The sequence below is a fragment of the Dendrobates tinctorius genome, unplaced genomic scaffold (genome assembly GCF_039654945.1).
Source record: "Dendrobates tinctorius isolate UK_male_01 unplaced genomic scaffold, ASM3965494v1 ptg000129l, whole genome shotgun sequence".
NCBI lineage: Eukaryota > Metazoa > Chordata > Amphibia > Anura > Dendrobatidae > Dendrobates > Dendrobates tinctorius.
Window position 1 is genome coordinate 1,217,932 of NW_027361797.1, and position 25,193 is coordinate 1,243,124.

The 25,193-nt window shown below is 43.9% G+C and overlaps 2 protein-coding genes across 2 annotated transcripts in view; one reads left to right on the forward strand and one right to left on the reverse strand.

Annotated features, from left to right (window-relative positions):
• Positions 1-25,193, forward strand: part of SNRNP25 (small nuclear ribonucleoprotein U11/U12 subunit 25) — a 121,032-nt gene that overhangs the window by 48,707 nt on the left and 47,132 nt on the right. The window lies entirely within an intron of this gene.
• GTF3C1 (general transcription factor IIIC subunit 1) overlaps positions 4,497-25,193 on the reverse strand; it is a 91,463-nt gene continuing 70,766 nt past the window's right edge. The window contains exons 33-37 of the mRNA XM_073542764.1: positions 23,240-23,514; positions 15,491-15,812; positions 11,945-11,972; positions 5,438-5,627; positions 4,497-4,792 (exon numbers count right to left, since the gene is read on the reverse strand). Of these exons, the coding sequence (XP_073398865.1) occupies positions 4,583-4,792; positions 5,438-5,627; positions 11,945-11,972; positions 15,491-15,812; positions 23,240-23,514 (1,025 nt within the window). The 3' untranslated portion in view covers positions 4,497-4,582. The remainder of the gene's footprint in view (positions 4,793-5,437; positions 5,628-11,944; positions 11,973-15,490; positions 15,813-23,239; positions 23,515-25,193) is intronic.

Here is a 25,193-nt window from a genome sequence, read left to right on the forward strand (position 1 = left end):
GACCGGGCCAATTTTTACAATTCTGACCACTGTACCTTTATGAGGTCATAACTCTGGAACGCTTCCATGGATCCCGGTGATTCTGACATTGTTTTCTCGTGACATATTGTACTTCATGTTAGTGGTAAAATTTCATTCAAATAACTTGCGTTTATTTGTGAGAAAAACGGAAATTTGGCGAAAATTTTGAAAATTTTGCAATTTTCCAACTTTGAATTTTTATGCCCTTAAATCACAGAGATACGGCACACAAAAAACTTGATAACTAACATTTCCCACATGTTTACTTTACATCAGCACAATTTTGGAACCAAAATTTTTTTTTGTTAGGAAGTTATAAGGGTTAAAAGTTGACCAGCGATTTCTCATTTTTACAACACCATTTTATTTTTAGGACCACATCACATTTGAAGCCACTTTGAGGGGTCTATATGATAGAAAATACCCAAAAGTGACACCATTCTAAAAACTGCACCCCTTAAAGTGCTCAAAACCACATTCAAGGAGTTTATTAACCCTTTAGGTTGCGTCACAGGAATTTTTTGAATATTTAAAAAAAATGAACATCTAACTTTTTTTCATAAAAAAAATACTTCAGGTTCAATTTTTTTTATTTTACCAAGGGTAACAGGAGAAATTGGACTGCAAAAGTTATTGTGCAATTTGTCCTGAGTACGCAGATACCTGATATGTGGGGGGGAACCACTGTTTCGGTGCATGGCAGAGCTCAGAATGGAAGGAGCGCCGTTTGACTTTTTCAATGCAAAATTGGCTGGAATTCAGATTGGACGCCATGTCACGTTTGGAGAGTCCCTGATGTACCTAAACAGTGGAAACCCCCTACAAGTGACCCCATTTTGGAAACTAGACCCCCCAAGGAACTTATCTAGATATGTGGTGAGAACTTTGAACCCACAAGGGCTTTACAGAAGTTTATAACATAAAGCCATACAATTAAAAAATCATATTTTTTCCACAAAAATGATCTTTTCACCCTCAATTCTTATTTTTCCAAGGGTAACAGGACCCTAAAAGTTATTGTGCAATTTGTCCTGAGTACGCTGATACCCCACATGTGGGGGTAAACCACTATTTGGGCGCATGGCAGAGCTCGGAAGGGAAGCAGCGCCATTTGACGTTTTTGGCTGGAATTGAGATCGGACACCATGTCGCGTTTGGGAAAACTCCTGATGTACCAAAACAGTGGAAACCCCCCACAAATGACACCATTTTGGAAACTAGACCCCCTAAGGAACTTATCTAGATGTGTGGTGAGCACTTTGACCCCCCCAGTGCTTCACAGAAGTTTATAATGCCCAGGCGTGAAAATAAAAAATTCGTATTTTTTCCACAAACATGATATTTTAGTCACCATTTTTTTATTTTCCCAAGGGTACCAGGAGAAATTGGACCCCAAAAGTTGTTGTCCAAATTGTCCTGAGTATGCTGATACCCCATATGTGGGAGAAAACTACTGTATGGGCACACGTCGGGGCTCGGAAGGGAAGTAGTGACGTTTTGGAATGCAGACTTTGATGGAATGGTCTGCGGGTGTCATGTTGCCTTTGGAGAGCCCCTAATGTACCTAAACAGTGGAAACCCCCCACAAGTGACCCCATTTTGAAAACTAGACCCACTAAGGAACTTATCTAGATGTGAGGTGAGCACTTTGAACCCCCAAGAGCTTCACAGAAGTTTATAATGCCAGGGCATGAAAATAAAAAAATCGTATTTTTTCCAGAAACATGATCAATTAGTCCCCAATTTTTTCGTTTTCCCAAGGGTAACAGGAGAAATTGGACCCCCAAAAGTTGTTGTCCAATTTGGCCTGAGTACGCTGACACCCCATATGTGGGAGAAAACTACTGTATGGACACATGTCGGGGCTCGGAAGGGAAGCAGTGACGTTTTGGAATGCAGACTTTGATGGAATGGTCTGCGGGTGTCATGTGCGTTTGGAGAGCCCCTGATGTACCTAAACTATTGAAACTCCCCACAAGTGACCCCATTTTGGACACTAGACCCCCCACAGAACTTATCTAGATGTGTGGTGAGCACTTTGAACCCCCAAGTGCTTCACAGAAGTTTATAACACTCGGACGTGAAAATAAAAAAATCATTTTTTTCCACAAAAATGATATTTTTGCCCCCAATTTTTTATTTTCCTAAGGGTAACAGGAGAAATTGGACCCCAAAAATTGTTTTGCAATTTGTCCTGAGTAGGTTGATACTCTACATGTGGGGTAAAACACTGTTTGGGCGCATGGCAGAGCTTGGAAGGGAAGGAGCACCATTTGACTTTTTTAACTCAGAATTGGCTGGAATTGAGATCAGACGCCATGTTGCATTTGGAGAGCCTCTGATGTGCCCAAACAGTGGAAACCCCCCAATTATAACTCCAACCCTAACCCCAACACACCCCTAACCCTAATCTAAGCCCTAACCCTAGCCCTAACCCTAGCCCTAACCCTAGCCCTAACCCTAGCCCTAACCCTAGCCCTAACGGGAAAATGGAGATAAATACTTTTTTTTAAATTTTATTATTTTTCCCTAACTAAGGGGGTGATAACGGGGGGTTTGATTTACTATTTATGGCGGTTTTTATATTTGGCAGCTGTCGCACGCTAAAAGACGCTTTTTATTGTAAAAATAGTTTTTGCATCACCACATATTGAGAGCGATAATTTTTCCGTATTTTGACCCACCGAGTCATGTGAGGTCTTATTTTTTGCGGGACGAGTTGACGTTTTTATTGGTACCATTTTCGGGCACGTGACATTTTTTGATCGCTTTTTATTCCTATTTTTGGGACACAGAATGAACAAAAACCAGCGTTTCATGAATTTCTTTTGGGGGGGTGCGTTTACACCGTTCCGCGTGCGGTAAAATTGATAAAGCGGTTTTATTCTTCGGGTCAGTACGGTTACAGCGATACCTCATTTATGTCATTTTTTTATGTTTTTGTCGGTTTTATGCAATGAAAACTATTTTATATAAAAAATAATTATTTTTGCATCGCTTTATTCTGCGAGCTATAACTTTTTTATTTTTTTGCTGATGATGCTGTGTGGCAGCTCGTTTTTTGCGGGACAAGGAGACGTTTTCAGCGGTACCATGGATATTTATATGCGTCTTTTTGATCGCGCGTTATTACACTTTTTGTTTGGTGGTATGATAATAAATCATTATTTTTTGCTTCGTTTTTTATTTTTATTTTTTAAGGGGTTCGCTAAAGGGGTTAACTAATGGGACAGTTTTATAGGGCGGGTCATTACGGACGTGGCGATACCTAATATGTGTACTTTTATTGTTTTTTTTTTTTATTATTTCCAAAAAATGGATTTATTGGGGGAATATTTTTTTTTTTTTTCTAATTTATTTGGCGATTTTTTTAAATTATTTTAACACTTTTTTTATTTTTTTTTTTTACTTTATTAAATAGTCCCAGGTGGGACATCACTGTCCTGTGACAGATCGCTGATCTGTCACATCACAGATCACTGTGACAGATCAGCGATCTGACACAGGCACTGCAGAAGGCTTCCTCATGCCTGCACTTTGCAGGCACTGAGGAAGCCAGCTTCCTCAGGCCCCCGTCGCCATCTTGGATTCGGGGGCCTGGAGGAAAGGAGCCCCCCGCAGCAGCGCTGCACATTGCGCTGCCGTGGGGGGCTCAGGGAAGCACGGAGGGAGCCCCCTCCCTGCCGATGCTTCCCTTTAACCCCCGGTACACCGCGATCATGTTTGATCGCGGTGTGCAAGGGGTTAACGTGTCGGGGGCGGTCCGTGACCGCCCCTGACACATTGTGCCGGGTGTCAGCTGTGATAATCAGCTGACACCCGGCCGCGATCAGCGGCGCTCACCACGTGGGCGCCGCTGATCGCGCTAGACGTACTATCCCGTCCATGGGCATAGGGGCCCGGGTCCCATGGACGGGATAGTACGTCTCATGTCAGGAAGGGGTTAAAGGGTCAATAATGATTTCTAGGATTGCTCCTTCCAATTGGTGGCACTAGAGACCCTGTTATCCTCTTCTGTGAAGAAGCTACTTGTATATTTTATTTTCCTGGGAGCATTGCAATGCCTATAAGGCTTCCTACACCACCTTGAAGGACCTTACGGTGTGCACACATGTTGCGGTTTCAGCGGATTTGGTTCTGCGGATCCGCAGCAGATTCCATGCGGCTTACAGTACCATGTAAACCTATGGAAAACCAAATCCGCTGTGCATATGCTGCAGAAAATTCTGCGCAGATTCTCTGCGGTTTATTTTCCGCAGCATGTCACTTTTTCGCGGAACCGCAGCTGCATTCTGTTCCGGGACATACAAAAAAATCTCTTCTTTTTTCTCTCTCTCTCAAAAACCGCAACATGTGAACACACCCTTAAGGAGAATCTTAGACCCCTTTTTGTACTGTAAAGGAAGTACAGACATCTCTTCCCCGTGTGCAAGGAACAACATGTGACAAAATAAATATACTTCAAGAGGCAACGATTCAAAATTAAATAAATTTATTCATTACCAAACATTAAACATAAAAAGCGACGTCTGCAATAAATAGAAATAACGGAGCAATAACTTTACAAAACCCATTTATTCCAGTTCACTTCAGAAGGGAAGATTCCCCCCAGCCTCATCGTGCAGTCAATACTGGGCCAATAAAACACGCTTAAATCCTCTGATAGTTTGCTGCTTGTGTACATCGCTGGGACTCCAGACTTTGAGAAGAGAGAAGCTTTGGTAGATTTTTCTATGTAGGACTTTTTTATGCAGCCCATTTGTTCCAGCACCTAAAGAAAAAATAATACAAGTCTGATTAAGAACAATAACGTCATAAGCAAAAAAAAAGAAAAAGTAGGAGACTCTGTACATGTCAATTTACTGAATGGTTCTACTATGGTCAAGTGGTAAAAATGATACAATCAGAAGATCTCAAAACTAGCTGCCTGGAAGAGCAATGGACATTGTTAGCCCAGTTTCACCTACGGTAAGCGCTGTACTATGGGTTTTTGAGCCACATATTACAAGTTAGTAGTCCCACGGTCAGTGCAAGATACTTGGCCGTAGGGTGGTGTACCAATATAAAAAAAAAATCATCATCTGTTGTCCGGAGAGTGATACTGTTCATCAGGTGTCTGCTGGGATGTCCACCCCAGGCCAGAGCCTAGTTTCTCCCTGGCTGTGGTTGGTCGCACATGCACTTTGCAGATTCACTCTAAGTCTATAACACTGGTGAAGTTAATGAAGAGCTGCAAGCAGCCATCGTCACTCCCATGGACATTAAATGGAGCCGCAGAGTGTGAGCAACCTGACAATCAATGCAACTCCTCCTGGCCTCCATCATGTGGTGAGAGGAGAACCAGAGACAGGGTCCCTAGTTCTGGGGATTAGTGGGGACCCACACCAACATTTAAAGGGAGACTATAAAATATTACCTGTAATAACTCCAGTATAATGACAGGCTGCAGCACGTCATTGTAATGTTGGATCAAGCTATGCTGTGTGATCCCAGGCTTGGTCATTACTTGGTATAAAACCGCCTCCATCATTCCTTTACAGACTGGTTTATTTAGGCTGCCATCCACAATCCTCCATGGTCTTCCAAGAAAGCAAAAATCTAAATCCCTAAAAGACAAATTAAAAAAAAAAAATCCATCGTTCAGGTTACCCAACTTTATGGTCTGCGTTAACCCCAAAAGGACAAAGTATATATTTTTTTTTTTATCAGTGTCACAAAGGAGGAAAGAAAAAGACCGGGTTTTTCAATGTATCCGCCCTGAGGAAGTGGCAGATTTGCCACGAAACGCTTCGGCACAATAAGGCTTTGAAGAATAATCCTGTCCTTGTGTGGTCAGCGCGGATACATTGAAAAACCCGGTCTATTTCTTTCCTCCTTTGTGACATTGGTATCTACGGGAGTCTGCAGCGACCACTGATTCCTTTCACATTCTGCAAGGGGTTGTGACTGTTCACAACCTGTAAAGGTGAGTGCACTAACCGTGTATTGTCACCCAAAATATCACTTTTATCGCCGTATGTGCGCTCTATTTCTTTCATTTTTTTTTTATCAGGTAATTTTTTTATTGAACATTTTCAAAAGTTAAAGAACACGTAATCACATACAGGATAATTCCCAGACAATGTATTTCATAAACACATTAGAACCCCATAAAGTTCCCTCTCGTCTCACCCCCCACCCTCACCCAACGAAAAACTCTCTTTTCTCCCGATGCATTTGGTCCCTCACAGCCACAATTTTCCGGCTATAAACTCCTCAGCGCTCTCATCCACGTTAATTTAGAAGGCGCCAACCCAGGAGTGTCCAACCAGGGCGCCCACACATCCTCCCACTTCTTAATTGTTCTTCTCTTTTGATACACATACTTTTCCATATCTATATTATTATTGACTGCATAAGTCAAAGTATATTCTTAATTAACCCCTTTACCCCCAAGGGTGGTTTGCATGTTAATGACCGGGCCAATTTTTACAATTCTGACCACTGTCCCTTTATGAGGTAATAACTCTGGAACGCTTCCATGGATCCCGGTGATTCTGACACTGTTTTCTCATGACATATTGTACTTCATGTTAGTGGTAAAATTTCATTGATATAACTTGCGTTTATTTGTGAAAAAAATGGAAATTTGGCAAAAATGTTGAAAATTTCGCAATTTTCCAACTTTGAAATTTCATGCCCTTAAATCACAGAGATATGGCACATAAAATACTTAATAAGTAACATTTCCAACATGTTTACTTTACATCAGCACAATTTTGGAACCAAATTTTTTTTTGTTAGGAAGTTATAAGGGTTAAAAGTTTCTCATTTTTTACAACACCGTTTTTTTTTTTTACAATACCCAAATGTGACACCATTCTAAAAACTGCACCTCTGAAGGTGGTCAAAACCACATTGAAGAAGTTTAATAACCCTTCAGGTGCTTCACAGGAATTTTTGGAGTGTTTTCTAAAAAAAAAAAAAAAAAAAAAAAAAAAAAAAAAAAAAAAATATGAACATTTAACTTTTTTTTCACAAATTTTTTTTTACTTCAGATGCATTTTTTTATATTACCAAGGGTAACAGGAGAAATCGGACCCCCAAAGGTTGTTGTACAATTTGTCCCGAGTACTATGATACCCCATATATGCCGGAGAACCACTGTTTGGGCACATGGCAGAGCACGGAAGGGAAGGAGCGCTGTTTGACTTTTCAATGCAAAATTGGCTGGAATTGAGATTGGATGCCATGTTGCGTTTGGAGAGCCCCTCATGTCCCTAAGCAGTGGAAACTCCCCACAAGTGACACCATTTTGGAAAGTAGACCCCATAAGAAAGTTATCTAGATGTGTGGTGAGCACTTTGAACCCCAAAGTGCTTCACAGAAGTTTAGAATTTAGAGCTGTAAAAATATAAAATCATATTTTTTTCATAAAAATGATATTTTCGCCCCCAATTTTTTTACAAGGGTAACAGGAGAAATTGGACCCCAAAAGTGGTCCAATTTATCCTGAGTATGCCCATACCCCATATGTGGGGGTAAATCACTGGGCACACAGCAGAGCTCGGAAGGGAAGGACCACCGTTTGACTTTTTCAATGCAGAATTGGCTGGAATTGAGATCGGACGCCATGTCACGTTTGGAAAGCCCCTGATGTGCCTCAACAGTGGAAACCCCCCAATTCTAACTCCAACCGAAACCCCAACACACCCTTAACCCCAACCCTAACCACAAACTTATCCCTAACACACCCCTAGCCCTAATTCCAAACCTAACCCTAAATTCAACCGTAACCGTAATCCAAACCCTAACCCCAACTCTAGTCCCCACCCTAACTTTAGCCCAACTCTAACCCTAATGGGAAAATGGAAATAAATACACTTTTTTATTTTTTTTTTCCCTAACTAAGGGGGTGATAAAGGGGGTTTGATTTACTATTTTTTTTATTTTGATCACTGTGATAGGGTCTATCACAGTGATCAAAATGAACCAATAGGAAAAAAAATCTATTGTAGCCGGGTGCCGGCTGGCAGATCTCGGCGGGTGCACTGCGCATGCGCCCGCCATTTTCTCCCGGAAAAAGAAGCCGGCGGCCCGGGGGACTTAAGGGGGGCCTGCAGGGACAACGGAGGTATCGGGGGGGGGACCCTATCTCACTCTCCTACATCAGAGGAGAGAGAAATTAAATAGGAAATCTGACTTTTTTTTTATTAACGGTATAACGGCAATCTGTTGTCAGTTCATTCTCTGGTTCACCAGTTGTGAGTTCTCCTTCCAGAATCCCTCTGGTGGTAACAGCAGGTAGTGAGGCTGATTTGATCGGTGGAGATCTACCACCTGAGAATGAGGATGACGATTGGACCTCAGGAGTCTCAGATTGGATTTAAGACAGCCGACGCCCTATTCAGTTGCTGGTGATTCCTTCTGGCTTGTCAGCTCTTGGTTTTCAGCTCTGTTCCAGTCATCTAAAGCTAAGTTTTTCTGCTAATGTTCACACTTGATTTTGTTGGTCTATTCAGTTTTTTTGTGTGGTCAGCCAGCCCCGACTGGGGGCTGTGCTGAATTTCCACTCTTATTTATCAGTATTTTGCCAATTTGCTTTTTGTCCCTTACTAGTTTGGTCTCTTTTTGTTCTGTCTCAGAATATTTCAGAGTGCTGATATAGTGGGAGAAATCTAGTGACTTCAGGGTTAATTTTGCTATCAGAAGTGTTGGACATTATTTTTGTAGGGTTTTTTGCAGGTTGCAGACAGTGTCTTTCCTTTCCTTTATAGTTAGTTTGGGCCCCATCGTTTACTCAGCCTATTTTCCTGACTGTGTTTGTGCCTTCATCTTGTTTCACCGTCAATACATGTGTGGGGGCCATCTATTCCTTTGGGGTCTGCTCTGGGGCAGTTAGTTTTCCCCTTTTCATGCTTCAGGCTTATTTAGTCCTCCGGCTGTGACGAAGCGTCTAGGAACATCGTAGGTACGCTCCACGGCTGCTGCTAGTTGTGTGGTAGGATCAGGGATCTGCAATCTGCATAGTTACCAACCTCTCTGGTTTTCTGTGACTTAGCTTGTTTTGCTTTTTTCTCCTCGGTGACCAATTCATAACAGCAATCGCAACATCGGGGTCGGTAAAAACCAACCTGAATCATGTTCTCTGGGGTCTCGGCTACCCACGGCAGCCGAGACCCAGGAAAAAATTCCGACGCTGGGGTGCACTATAACCTTAAACCTCAGCGCCATTAAAAAGCGTATCGGCGGTTGTTAAGGGCTTAAGTGTAACTCTCCTCATTCTCCCCTGCTCGCGCCGATCGGCGGGGAGAATTATGAGAGCTGTGTTCAGCACCCAGTGCCGGGGAACAGCGCTTACTGCAACGCTTCTTCCCTGGTGCCCATCTGTGTGGTACTGATGCCGCACACACATGCCACACGTGTGCTGCTAGTAATACACACACGGACACTGACATCTCAGATACAGGAGATGTGAGAGGCCTTATAGCGGGTTTTTATGTTTGGCAGCTGTCACACGCTAAAAGACGCTTTTTATTGCCAAAAATAGTTTTTGCATCACCACATTTTGAGAGCTATAATTTTTCCATGTTTTGGTCCATAGAGTCATGTGTGGTCTTGTTTTTTGCGGGACGAGCTGACATTTTTATTGGTATAATTTTCGGGCATATGATATTTTTTGATCGCTTTCTATTCTGATTTTTGAGAGGCAGAATGAACAAAAAACAGCAATTCATGAATTTCTTTGGGGGGGGGCGTTTATACCATTCCGATAGGTAAAATTGATAAGGCAGTTTTATTTTTAGGGTCAGTACAATTACAGCGATACCTCATTTATATAGTTTTTTAAGTTTTGGCGCTTTTATATAATAAATACTATTTTATAGAAAAAATAATTGTCTTTGCATCACTTTATTCTGAGAGCTATAACTTTTTAATTTTTTCGCTGATGATGCTGTGTGGCGGCTCATTTTTTGTAGGACAAGATGACATTTTCAGCGGTACCATATTTATTTCTATCCGCCTTTTTGATCGCGTGTTATTCCATTTTTTGCTTGGCGGAATGATGATAAAGCATTGTTTTTTGCCTTGTTTTTTTATGGTGTTCACTAAAGAGGTTAACTTGTGGGACAGTTTTATAGGTCGGGTCATTATGGACGCGGCAATACCAAATATGTGTACTTTTATTGCTTAGATTTTTTTCATTCAAATATTTATTTAATGATAGAATATTGATTTTTATTATTTTTTAATATTTTTACAATTATTTAAATTTTTTTTTTTTTTACTTTATTCTAACTTTTAGACTTTGTCCCACTATGGGACAATCATTTTTTGCAGGCTGATCGCCGTTTCTATAGCATGCATATGAAGCAGCATTTGCATGCTGTAGAATCTGTCAGCGCTGCACTTACTGCACATTGACATGAGAGACTTCCTGACATGCAATGCGCATGACAGGAAGTTTATTAGGTCTGGTAACCCGGATGTCGCCATGACGACATCGGGTTACCATGGCAGCGGTCTCTGATCCAAAGGCAGAGGGGCTGTCAGCCCTCTGCCTGCTCCCGGAATGGTGCGATCGCGTTCGATCGCAGCATTTCGGGGGTTAAAGTGCCGGGTGTCAGCTGTGAGAATCAGCTGACACCTGGCCGCGATCGGCTGCACGCCACCCGTGTGTGGCCGATCGCTATGACGTACTATACCGTCTCAGATTGGGCCAGGGTTACTAGTGGGGTACCACAGGGTTCTGTATTGGGCCCCCTACTATTTAATATATTTACAGTATTACTGATCTAGTGGATGGCTTACACAGTAAAATATCAGTATTTGCAGATGATACAAAACTACGTAAGGTAGTTAACACAAAGGAGGACAGTTTGCAACTACAGAAAGATTTGAGTAAATTGGAGAATTGGGCTGAAAAATGGCAAATGAGGTTTAACACAGATAAGTGTAAGGTTATGCACATGGGAAGGAGAAACAGATGCTATAATTACTTACTAAATGGGAAACTGCTGGGGAAATCAGACATGGAAAAAGACTTAGGCATCTTAGTCAATAAGAAGCTAAATTGGAGTGCCCAGTGTCCGGCAGCTGCCACCAAAGCAAATAGGGTCATGGGATGCATTAGAAGAGGTCTGGGGACACGAGATGAAAACATAATTCTCCCTCTGTACAAATCACTCGTCAGACCACACTTGGAGTATTGTGTGCAATTTTGGACACCGGTGCTCAAGAAAGACATTACTGAACTTGAAAGGGTTCAAAGGCGGGCTACTAAAATGATAAATGGAGTTGGTTCACTACAATGCCCAGAAAGGTTATCAAAATTAGGTCTATTTACTCTAGAAAAGAGATGACTTAGGGGAGACCTAATATATATGTACAAGTATATCAGAGGGCAATACAGAGATCTCTCCAATGAACTGTTTGTACCAAGGACTGTGACAAGAACAAGGGGGCATTCTCTTCGTTTGGAGGAAAGACAATTTCTGCACCAGCATAGAAGATGGTTCTTCACGGTAAGAGCAGTGAGGCTCTGGAATTCTCTTCCTGAGGAAGTGGTGATGGCCAACTCACTGAATGAACTTAAGAAAGGAATGGATGCTTTTCTTGTGAGTAACAGTATAGAAGGTTACGAATAACATAATATTAAAGGTAGATGGTTGACCCAGCTTAGGGGATGGAATTTTTTTCCCTATGGAGAAAATTGGCTTCTACTCTGTGGGTTTTTTTTGCCTTCCCCAGGATCAACAATGCAGAACAGCTGCACTAAAAATAGGCTGAACTAGATGGACATAAGGTCTTCCTTCAGCCTTCAAAACTATGTTACTATGTTCAAAACCATGTATGTCCATGGTCAAATTGTGCCAGGTCACATGAACGGCATAGTCAGAAAGGGGTTAAAACAAATAATAGGTAATCCATGGAAGTAACTCACCTTTCGTTTAGTGTCCCCATATAGTCTCCTGAAAGAAACAATGTAAAATATTAAAAAAAGACTGTTGCTTTGCCATATCATGCTTAGGAAATATAAGAGCAAGACTTAACCACCATCTTTTACATATACATTGGGTGAAATAATTATTGAACTCATCATCAATTTTCTATGTAAATATATTTCTAAAAGTGATAAGGACAGGACATGAAATTCTCACCAAATGTCAGTAACAACCCATCCAATTCGTACAGGCAAATAAATCAAACCTTAGATGTCCATAAATCAAGTTATATATAATAATTAGGAATGACACAGGGAAAAAGTATTGAACACATGAAGAAAGAAAAAAAAAAAAAAACGTGAAAAAAGCCATGTAAAGTCATGACACCATCTGAAATCTATCAGTAATTAGAAAGCAATCCAGCCACTTAGCAAAAAATAATATCAGCTGGTTCAACTGATGGTAATGAGACACCATTCTATAGGCCAAGATACCACACAAGAAACATTTCATGATAGGTAAAACCAGTGAGCGGTCTCAAGATAGTTGCAACCTTATTATTGCAAAACATACTGATAGCATTGGTTACAGAAGAATTTCTAAACTACTGAAAGGTTCCAGTGAACACTGTTGGGGCCATAATGTGGAAGTGGAAAGAACATCATTTCACCATAAAATCGGCCATGACCAAAATGCTCCACACAAGATTGGTTCAAGAGCCAAGGACCACCTGTGGAGAGCTGTAGTAAAAACCTGGAATCAACAGGTACAATTGTTTCAAAGAAAACTATAGGTAATGTACTCATCCTCCATGGCCTGCATGCATGAACACCACGCAAGACTCCATTGCTAAGCAAAAAGCATGTTCAAGCACGTTTACAGTTTGCTCAACAACATTTAGACAAGCCTGTTAAATACTGGGAGAATAAAGTCTAGTCAGGTGAGAATGAAATTGAACTCTTTGGATGTCATAATGCTCAGCCTTTTTGGAGGCCAAAAGGCACTGCAAATCACCCCAAGAACACCATATGAACATTTAAGCTTGGAAGTGAGAGCATCATGGTGTGGGGCTATTTTTCAGCATATGGCACTGTCAAACTTCAATTGATTGAAGGAAGCATGAATGGACAAATGTATTGAAACATTCTTGATACAAATCTGCAGCCATCTACCAGGAAGATGAAGATGAAATGAGGGTGGACATTTCAGCAAGAAAATGATACCAAACACACATCCAAGAAAACGTTCAATTGGTTTCACAAAAACAAAATAAAGCTGCTGGAATGGCCCTGCCAATCACCTGACCTGAATCCAATGGAAAATGTATGGAAGGAACTAAAGCTCAGAGTTCATAGAAGGACCCAGGGAACCTTCAGGATCTGAAGTGTGTTTGTGTGGAAGAATGGGCCAAAATCACACCTGAGCAATGCATGTTTTTCCATACAGGAGGCATCTTAAAGCTGTCATCGCCAGCAAAGGCTTTTGTACGAAGTGTTACTTCTCATTATTACTAGGGATGAGCAAACCGGAAAGTTCGGGGTTCACAACAGGCACCTAGTGTACCGAACACGTACTTATTATTGTATTTCCGGTTTCCTGTTCAGGTTTGTCAGTCTAATAAAGTTTGTTGAAAGGCTACAGCACAGCCAATCAACAAGCTTTTAGACTGTGGGCACTTCCGAAGCCAAGTATTGGCTTAGCTGTGACTGGCCGAAACAGCACATATCTGGGCTGCAGAATTATGACAATAAGTAATTTACTTTCTGTCACTAGTTTGCACGGTTTTCTAGATATTCTGAACAGAACATCCAAGGGGGGGTGTGTTATGGCATTGAAATGAGAACTAGTCGAAACCTCCTACTCTACTCCAAACATGCCCTCTATAGCAACAACCCCACCCTCCATAGCTACAGGCCCTCCCCGCCCACATGAAACAAATCCTCCCCCTCTAGCAGCCTCACTGCAGAGAGCAGCTACTCCTCCCCCAGAAACACGCTGAACAGTGATCTATGAAAAGTGAAACTAGTGAGGAGGAGGGAAAATCGTCCTGTATTCTGGGCCACTCCATGATTACAATACATAACTCATTATCAGCAATTCCTTCCCTCACTGTCCCAGGCTGCTGGCAGCAGTGAGAACAGACTGTGTGATGGCCAGTGATGGGGGTCTGCAGCTTCTAATCTGCACAGGGGATGGCAGTCACTGATGTAATCTGTTGTGTGACAAAGCCTCTGCTGTGTGAATGAGACAGCTCTATGTCACTGATGTCTTCACACAGCAGCAGATTTGGTGCAGTGTATGTGTGAGCACTGTGTCTCTAATGACACAAATACTGATGGGAGCAGCCTCTCCCAGAATACAGGATGATTTTCCCTCCTCACTAGTATCACTTTCCATAGATCACTGTTCAGCGTGTGTCTGGGGGAGGAGCAGCTGCTCTCTGCAGTGAGGCTGCTATAGAGGGAGGATTTGTTACTGTGTGATGAGGGCTTCTTCATGTGGACGGGGAGGCCCTGTAGATATGGAGGGTGGGGTTGTTGCTATAGAGGGCACGTTTGGAGTAGAGTAGGAGGTTACGACCAGTTCTCATTTCAATGCCATAACACCCCCCCCTGGACGTTCTGTTCAGAATATCTAGAAAACCGTGCAAACTAGTGACAGAAAGTAAATTACTTATTGTCATAATTCTGCAGCCCAGATATGTACTGACATTATGTGAAAAGCCCGGACAACCCCTTTAAGGATTTGCCCAGCAGTGGTGGCTTGCGCAAAGTGCATCTGTGACTGCGCAATTGCTGTTCTGATGCGAGTCGCTACAGAGTATATATTCCTGTGCAGAGCAGTATCCACTTCAAGCTACCAATTCTGACCTACAAAGCCGTCCATAATCTGTCCCCCCCCACATATGTTTAAACTAATCTCCTTATATCTCCCACCACGTAATCTCTGGTCCTCACAAGACCTACTTTTCTCCTTCACAATCGTACGTTCCTCATCCAATCGCCTGCAAGACTTCTCCCTAGTATCCCCCATCCTGTAGAATTCTGTGTCTCAAAACGTCCGGTTATCCCCATACATTCAGAACTTTCAAGCGGGACTTGAAAACCCATGTCTTCAGAACAGCTTACAGCCTGCAATGACCCTGATGACCGTTTTCACTATCTCTCCCACGTACTCATACTCCAACAGAACAAGTGGTTGGGCATCAGTTCACTGAATTTCTTCCAATTGTTGGCCAGGTTCAGGTGGATGAGCCACAGAACAACAGCCAGCAGCGTTGTCAAAAAGCAGAAGTGACTGCAGGATGACTTGGGGCTCACACTGCTTGCCTGATTTGTAAGGGGGTGAGGTGGAAGACAGATATCCATGGGCTGTAGGTGGAAAATCTGCAGTTTCCGGGTGGAAGACAAAGCAAAAGGACTGAAGGCACTCGCAAGCCAACCAATCTAAAACCACTTCTACTTGTTCTGGCCTCAGCATTCATCCAGTGGTCCTTGTCCGTGATTTGCATTATATACTAGATCATTACCTTCGCAAGTTCTTACCTGCATCCATTTTTGGAGTTAAGATGTCACAGTCAGAAGCTCTCGGCTCTTCAGAAACCGCAGTGTTTTCTGCATCATTTGAGTTCTCAGAATCCACAATCTCTAAAAGTTCTTTCTTTCTAGGCGGCTCATTAATACTTTTATCGCTATCGACCTGGTCCTCAGACATTTGTGGTGCTATTTCTGAGCAGTAAAAGTCTTTACTTAGTAGTGTCTCTTTCAGGCTGTAGGAATGCAGGACCCAGGGATCAGCGTGACCCATGGCTACCAGTCTGACACAAGCTCCTCCAACTTGTAGCACTTGTCTGTATGTTAAAAGATCCTAAGAAATCACAGAAATTGTAAAGTTAGTAGTGAACCTACAGTATTAGTAGCTTTTTCTAACGAGCATCTTCACCAAGTTGATAAGTTTTTTTAGTCTGACCAGTTTTGCAATATTAATATTCCTGGAATTACTGGGCAACAACTAAAAGGCACCATTATAGCTTTCAAAGTGGTCATCAATGATCATCCACCATCTTTCCAAGACTCACGAATGGCAGATATGATTGGCCTAATTAACTCGTAATATCCCACAATCAGAGGTTAAAGCATAACTGCAATTACACCATAACTTGACAAACAAGACTCTAAGTCCACTTGTCTGCCTTCAATTAGTGCACACGGAGCAATATCCTGAATACATAGAAAAAGGCCAAAGTTGGAACCAGGATCTTCAGAAAAGTCAGAACCTGGAAAAGACTTCACAAATGACAGAGACGCATATTATTCCACCTATAATGCAGTAGGTCCTAGAGAAAACGCACTCATCTAAACCGTCACACAACATGTGAGCGCCACACACCAAGTTGGTCTGCAGAGAACAAAAACTCTATAACTGATGATCAGCTGATGGATCATGTGACTATTTAAAGGGAGGTGGGAGTGGTTACCAACTAACATCAGCTGACCAGCCTAAAAGAAAAGCCAGCATGAGACTGACATTACCTCTTGCAGGACAAAAAGGAAAAAACAATATTTAAATTTCAGCAGACCCCGAGCTGCCACAAATCCCATAATGATTTGTGATACATGGCTCCCACTTTCATGAGCCCTGTGCTTGTTCAAAGTCCCGGTTATCTCTATATAAAAATATAGTGACTCAGAACAAGCAGTGATAATGGTTAACTATGTAGTAGCAGAATGAAGCTGCTCACCAGAACTGTCACTCAAGGAGGAGCATCCGCCCCGCAAGCAACCAGGAAGTAAGAAGACCGCATTGCTCTGCGCTGCTCAAGAGACATCTTGAAAATACCTCTTTAACTGGTAACTTTAGGGTTGGTCAATATGACGTAAAAGTAAAAACCTCAATCTTTTAGAACTTACAAATGATTCTCAATTTTAATCTCAATTTAAAAACATGGATTTTTGTGATAAACTCACCGTAAAATCCTTTTCTCCGAGACGCTCATTGGGGGACACAGGTACTGTGGGTGTATGCTACCGCCATCTGGAGGCTGACACTAAGTAAACAACACAAGGTTAGCTCCTCCGTCGTATACACCCTCACCCCAATTGCGGTCGGAAACCAGTTTAGTGCAAAAGCAGTAGGAGAATAACGAAAATCAGCCTTAATGCAGATAACAATATGTCTGGAAAAGAACCACCCTGACATCAACAAATAATGCACCTTAATTAAACAAGAGCCAACTTGGCTAACAGGGTGGGTGCTGTGTCCCCCAATGAGCATCTCGGAGAAAAGGATTTTACGGTGAGTTTATCACAAAAATCCATGTTTCTCCTTCGTCTCATTAGGGGAAAAAGGTACTGTGGGACGTCCTAAAGCAGTCCCTGGGTGGGAAGTTGACTCACCAATCCAATCTACATGCACCTCATGTCTAAAGGTGCGCCACCGCTGCTTGGAGAATCCTTCTACCTAGGCTGACGAAGCCCGAGTATGGACACTGTACTGTTTAGTAAACGTGTGCAGGCTGGACCAGCTTGCTGCCTTACACACCTGTTCCGTCGAAGCCTGGTGCTGAAGCGCCCAAGAGGTGCCCACTGACCGAGTAGAGTGTGCTCTGATCCCTGCTGGAACCGGCGCACCCCTGATGCTGTAGGCCTCCTGAATAGTTAGATGGCTCCATCTGGCTATGGTCGATTGTGAGGTTGCGAGTCCCTTCCTGCGCCCCTCGGGAAGCACGAACAGCGTGTCCATCTGACGAAAGGGTGCCGTCCGCGACACGTACCTCCTGAGTGCTCTCACCAGGTCTAACGTGTGAAGAGCTTTTTCCACGCGATGTACTGGCGCTGGACAAAATGAGGGCAAGACAATATCCTCATTAATGTGGAATGAGGACACGACCTTCGTCAGAAAGGGGGGAGCTGGTCTAAGCACCACCTTATCCTTGTAGGTGAGAAACGGTGCTCGGCAAGACAGGGCCGCCAACTCCGAGACTCGCCTAATGGACGTTATGGCTACCAAGAATACCACCTTCCAGGAAAGGTTCGACAAAAATATCTTGTAGCAGTTAAAATGGAGCTTCCTGCAGAACACTCAGGACCAGGTTAAGGTCCCAGGTGTCCAGGGGCGCTCTATAGGGCGGTACCAAGTGGGAGACTCCCTGGATGAAAGTCCTCACCTGCATATTGGTAGCAATTTTTCTCTGGAAAAGGATGGACAATGCCGATATCTGTCTCCTAAGGGAGCTCGGGGCCAATCCTGAGTCTAGGCCTGACTGGAGAAAGGCCAAGATGTTGGGGATAGAGAATGTCAGTGGAGAAAATCCATGATCCCGACACCAAGCAAAGAAGACTTTCCAGGTGTGATGGTAAATTCTCGCCGAGGTAGGCTTCCGTGCGCTAACCATTGTAGCGACCACCTAAAGCCCACACCCCGCCTGGGTCAGAATCCAAGATTCAACGGCCATGCCGTCAAACACAGGGCCCCTGAGTTCGGGTAGAAGATCGGGCCCTGGGACAGTAGATCTGGGCACTCTGGCAGTCGCCATGGGACGTCAGCGAGCAGCTGCACTAGATCTGCGTACCAAGCCCGACGGGGCCAGTCTGGGGCCAGCAGAATCGCTGGAACCCCTTCTGTTTTGATCTTCTTGATGACCCTTGGAAGTAGTGGCAGCGGGGGAAATAAGTATGGGAGGCAAAACTGGTTCCATGGCAGAACCAACGCATCCATGGCGATCGCTCGTGGGTCCCGAGACCGAGCAGCAAACACGGGCACCTTGGCGTTCACCCTGGAGGCCATCAGATCCACATCCGGTGTTCCCCACCATTGGCAAATCTGCTGGAAGACCTCGGGGTGTAGAGACCATTACCCAGACGCGACACCCTGCCGGCTGAGGAAGTCCGCCGCCCAATTTTCCAAGCCCAGGATGTGGACTGCCGATATTACCGAATGGTTCCTCTCGGCCCAGTGAAGCACATGTCCCACCTCGCGCATGGATGCCCTGCTGCGAGTGCCCCCTTGATGATTTACGTAAGCCACCGCCGTGGCGTTGTCCGATTGAATCCGGATGGGACGTCCTGCTAGAAGGTGCTGAAAATGTTGCAGCGCCTTACGGACCGCTCGTATTTCCAACAAGTTAATCGGAAGGCGTGCCTCCTGTTGCAACCATTGCCCCTGGGCCGCGTGGTAGCGAAAAACTGCTCCCCAGCCGAGGAGGCTGGTGTCGGTTGTGACCACTAGCCACTGATCTGGGAGAAAGGGTTTCCCCTGAAGAAGGGAGGACCTGATCGTCCACCACTCTAGTGACTGTCTGACCTGAGAGCATAGCTGGCACTGATGATCAAGCGTGAACGGGTTCTTGTCCCAAGATGACAAGAGGGCGTGCTGTAGGGGGCGAAGATGAAATTGGGCAAACGGAATCGCTTCCATTGCTGCCACCATCTTCCCTAGTACCCTCATCCCAAACCGAATGGTGTGCAGGACTGGCTGTAGAAGCTTCTGGACTCCTTGCCGAAGCGCTAGGGCTTTGTCTTGAGGGAGAATTACCAACCCTCGGGAGGTGTCGAAGATCATCCCTAAAAAGGAAATCCTCTGGGCTGGGACAAGGGATGATTTTTTCCTGTTGACCAACCACCCTAAGCGGGAGAGGGTATCCAGCGTAATGCTGACATTCTCCTCGCATGCCCGAAACGAGGGGCCCTTCACCAAGAGGTCGTCTAAGTATGGCAAGACAACTATGCCCCAGAGTGTAAGACGGCCATAACAACTGCCATTACCTTTGTGAACACTCTGGGAGCAGTGGCTAGCCCAAAGGGCAGTGCTGTAAACTGGAAATGTCGGTCATTGATGGCGAAACGTAGAAACCTCTGATGCAGAGGAAAAATGGGGACGTGCAGGTAGGCATCCTGGATGTCGTTAGAGGCCAAGTATTCTCCTTGCCCCATAGCCGATATAACTGAACGGAGAGATTCCATTCGGAAATGTTTGATCCTGATGAACTTGTTCAGGAGCTTCAAGTCCAAAACCGGCCTGACTGTCCCGTCCTTTTTGAGGACTGCAAACAGATTGGAATAAAAACCCTGAGCCCTCTCGTGCTCTGGTATGGGAACAATGACTCCGTTGTGCTGGAGTGAATTGATGGCCCCTAGTAAAGCCCTTGCCTGGGGCTCCACTTTGGGAAGTCGGGACAGAAAAAATTGTTTTGGGGGATTCTTGATAAACTCTATCTTGTACCCTGAGGACACCAGTTCCGCCCTACCCATGAGTCGTGTGCTACCGCGACCCAGACATGGCAAAACCAGTGCAGGTGGCCGCCTATTCTGCTGATGTCGCCTAAAAAGTGCTCCGAGTCAATTAGCTGAGGATCTCTGGGATCTGGTTCCCCTCGACCTGGGCTGGCGAGCACGCATTCTCCCCAGTGGGTTGGCTCTATATGAAACATGTCGCTCCCTATCCTGGTTGGAGCGAAAGAACTGGCCGCTGCCGTCCACCCGGGGTTGTGAAAGGCCCAAAACCATGCCTGAGCCTGGCAAAACGGCTGTTTGACCTTTTGTTGCGGGAGGAAGTTGCTTTTTCCCCCTGTAGCATCGGAGATGAGTTGGTCTAACTTTTCCCCGAACAGGCGGCCACCCTGATAAGGCAGGGAAATCAAGGACTTCTTGGAAATTGAATCGGCCCGCCATGTCCTTAACCATAGAGCTCTCCTAATGGCTACCGCGTTCGCGGCCGTAAGTGCCACACAATTGGCCGCATCCAAGGAAGCGTTGATTAAGTAGTCACCAGCCATAGCGATCTGACTCGCGATCTCTGATACCTCCGTAGGCAGGTCTCTATCCTGCAAGACTTTGTTCAATGACTATGACCATGACATCATGGCCTTGGCTACCCACGTCGCCGTGAACGAGGGAGAGAGTGCTGATCCTGACGCTTCAAAAACTGAGCGAGCCAAACTCTCTATGAGCCGATCAGTGGGGTCCTTAATAGAAGAACCACTAGGTACAGATAACAAGGTTTTCGAGGCCAAGCGTGACACTGGTGGATCCACCACTGGGGATTCCGCCCATTTTTTATAGAGCTCCGGGGCAAACGGATATCTTGCCTCTATCGTCTTCTGGCCCAAGAAACGCCTATCCGGCCGTTCCCTGTGACGCTGCACTATGTCCTCAAACTCTGGGTGAGTGCCAAACACTCTATGCGGTCGCTTAGCCCGCTTAAAGGATACCTTATGGCCTGAGGCCAAGGTGACGTCATCCTCAACCTCCAGAGTCTGATTAACAGCTTCGATGAGGCTGTCAACTGTTTCTCGACACCCCAGGGTATCTAGGTCCAGCGGCTCATTTGAGTCATAATCTGAACTCTGCCCGCTCCCGACTACTGGTGAAGGAGAGCGTGATGCCGAACTCATGGATGCCGAGGCACCGGATAGGCCAGGAGACGCCGTGTGGGTTCGTTTCCTTTGCGCCTGCCTGGAGTGAGAGCGGCCCCTGCAGGCCGGAGGCTCTTGTGAGGTGGAGGACCCCTCCCAGATAAGTGAGCCACTATCCTTGCCCCTATCTGGAGCGTGAAGAGACTCGATCGCCTTTGTAAGCGATGCCATAGACTGCGATAGTGATAGGGCCCATTCCGGAGGATTTGGATCACTGGGCTCGGTCGCAGGGGAGGGCTCCTGGGCGTGGAGTCGCAGGCTTCGCATAATTTATTGCCCTGCGCCCGCGGAAACGAGGTCCGACAGGAGATGCATGCAGCGTATAGGAACGTGTGCGTCTTCCTCTTCCCAGCCATATTGTATCCGCCAGTTCTCAATACTGCTCGGCTAGGGGACGTGGGGGGGAGGAGAGCACTCCTCAATTGTCCGTAGTGCCACTCGGACTGTCTTGTGCCTCTGTACAGCCCATGGCTTCCATACCTAGGGGTGCTCAGGGCTAAGTGCGGCCTCATGTCCCACGTCGCGGGAGAGGATACGTGGAGGGATACTCGCACGTGCTCGCCAGTTGATGGTTTGGGGAAATCGGACCCTTTCAATAGGATCCGTTGCCCCTGTCTTATCTTCATAGCCAAAGAGGAAAAAAAACAGTCTGGGGAAAATGGCCCAGATATGTCCCACAGTGCGGGAAAGGATACGTGGAGGCGATACTCACACGTGCTCGCCCGTTGTTGGTTTGGGGAGATTGGACCCTTTCAATAGGGTCTGTCGCCTCTATCTTATCTTCATAGAAAAAAAAAGAAGTCTGGAGAAAACCAGACAAGTGGTTTCCGCCCGCAACTGGGGCGAGGGTGTATACGGTGGAGGAGGAGCTAACCTTGTGTTGTTTACTTAGTGTCAGCCTCCAGATGGCGGTAGCATACACCCACAGTACCTGTGTCCCCCAATGAGACGAAGGAGAAATACTTATAAACTTTTTTTTTTTAAACAAAAGGGAATGTCTTAAATCATGCTAAACTATTCACTGAACCAGTTCCTTAGTTTATCTGATGTTACCAGATCCTCCAACTGAAATGATTATTTTTCGGGGTAACTGAGAGGGCCTCATACATTGAATTGTAAGGTGTAACCAACGTTAATTTAATGTGTATGGGTCCTGCCTCTTCAAACAGCCTACTGTGGGCCAGCTACCTAGTAGGGATGACACAGATATATAAAGGTAATAAGAAAGGAGACTCAAAAATAAACTGATCAGGCGGGGAAGACAATGATGTACATTGGCCTCTACAACAATGAAACAAAGATCGCAATGAGATATCAGTCACATATTACTAAAATGTCTGTGCACATAGTTTACTGCATGCTGTATACAGGAGTATATGTGACCGGCCTACAATATACTAGGACCACAGAAAATAAGCTGCTATATCCCGGATAATATGGTACACTGGGACTAGATAATATCAGATAGTATATACAGGATAATATGGAATGACCATACAGAATAATGCACTGGACTGATTTCGGAAGTGAACGCTGTCCTGCCACTTCACCAAACAGAAGCGCTTCCTCCTGCACCTGGGCCGATAAGCCTGCTCCACCCCTCCTTCAGCTTCAGGTGCCCACAACATTAACATCTCCCTGATCTACTTCACACCCTACTGCGCTATCACTCCGCTATGGGGACGGGGCGAAGATCAAGTTTACAGTTCTGACCAAAATCAGAATCATGAGGACGAGAAAGGGTGAATTACTCTAATTAATTTGATGAATTTCCCCACCCTACCATTAGGTGTGAACATACAGAGAAGAGAGTAAAGGTCACTTTGCTCCTAACAGCACATTGTGGACCACGGTAAGCGTTGATTACACACTCATGTCCTACCTGCATGTACTGCTGTAAAGATTTAGTTCGTCCATCTTCTAGATCTTCATATTTGATAAATCTTTCTCCAATATCTGACACCTGCATGCCAAAATGTGAGCCGGCTTCAATGGCAGATAAGATTTGCAGGACCGACTCTACGTCTTCTTGGGTGTAACCCTGGCTATTTGTACACTGACTTATGAACGTGGTGACGTTCTGATCTTTGGTGTTCACAAGCTCAGTGAAAACAGGAGGAAGCGAAGGCATGTCGGCAAAAAAATCACTAAAGGAACCTAGAAAAATAAATTAGACATATATTTTATTTTTTCATCTGAAGCCCAATGTCTTCATTTCTGACCAGTGTCACTTTTATGTGGCAACAACTCTGGAACGCATCAACGTATCCCAGTGATTCTGTTCTTTTTTTTGTGACACATTGTACTTTATATCAACAAAGAGCCATATCTCAACTATTAAGTGGAAATTAGGGACCAAAAGAGTTTTAGCAAAAAAAGATAAATTTTTATTACATAATAATTAAAAACAGCAACAGAGCATCAATGCTAGAGCAGGCAGTGATAGACATGAATAATTAATGACATCTAGAGTAAAAAATCCAAGTGGATAGAATAATCGTAGAGAGCATTACTCCCTCAAAGTACTCAATAATAAGTCACATCCATATAATATAAATATAATCTAGGGTGCCATATTTATATAGTAGAGATAATAGAGAATATTTCCCTTGCCAAAGAATTTCTTTTAATGAATTCACTAAAATGTTAGTTCTTAGCTAAGGCAAGAATGCAGGACCAATATTATATAATGTGCATTGCACCGTGAACAGTTTTCACCGCACGGAGAGTGGTTTTCAAAAAACTGCGCCAATCACATAACCCTTGCCATTTTATGTGAGCTTAAGAAAAGAGTACAAGTAATTACTTATGTGATTGGCGCAGTTTTTTGAAAACCACTCTCCGTGCGGTGAAAACTGTTCACGGTGCAATGCACATTATATAATATTGGTCCTGCATTCTTGCCTTAGCTAAGAACTAACATTTTAGTGAATTCATTAAAAGAAATTCTTTGGCAAGGGAAATATTCTCTATTATCTCTACTATATAAATATGGCACCCTAGATTATATTTATATTATATGGATGTGACTTATTATTGAGTACTTTGAGGGAGTAATGCTCTCTACGATTATTCTATCCACTTGGATTTTTTACTCTAGATGTCATTAATTATTCATGTCTATCACTGCCTGCTCTAGCATTGATGCTCTGTTGCTGTTTTTAATTATTATGTAATAAAAATTTATCTTTTTTTGCTAAAACTCTTTTGGTCCCTAATTTCCACTTAATAGTTGAGATATGGCTCTTTGTTGATATATACTGCTTTCTGAGTTGTGCTATCACTTGTTTCCCATTAACAGGGAATTTTTTGGTACATTGTACTTTATGTTAGTGGTAAATTTAGGTCGATATGTTTTGCTTTTATTTATAAAAATATCAAACATTTGACAAAAAGTTTCCAATCAATTAGCAATTTTCAAGCTCTATGTCTGCACCATTTCCAAAATTACATTTTTTGGTTTACATGTTAGAAAGTTTAAAAATGTAGCAGCAATTTTTCAATATTTTTTTTTAGGGCCCTAATCAGTTTTGAAGTTATTTAGGAGGGACCTACATATTGGAAACCCCCCAAAGTGAGAGCATTTTAAAAACAGCACCCCTCAACGTATTCAAAACTGCTGTCAGGTAGTTTATTAACCCTACTGATTTTTTAGGAATTAATGAAAAGTGGAATGACAGGGATGAAAAAATGAGCTCTGCAAAGGAATACGTGGATTTCGTCTGCGCTGCCCAAATGATGAAATTCCAAAAGGTTAATAAAGTTTGACAGTGGTTTATTCTACGCGTTTCAAGGTTTTTTGCAACCTCTTCTTCAGGAAATACCTGGTACGTGGT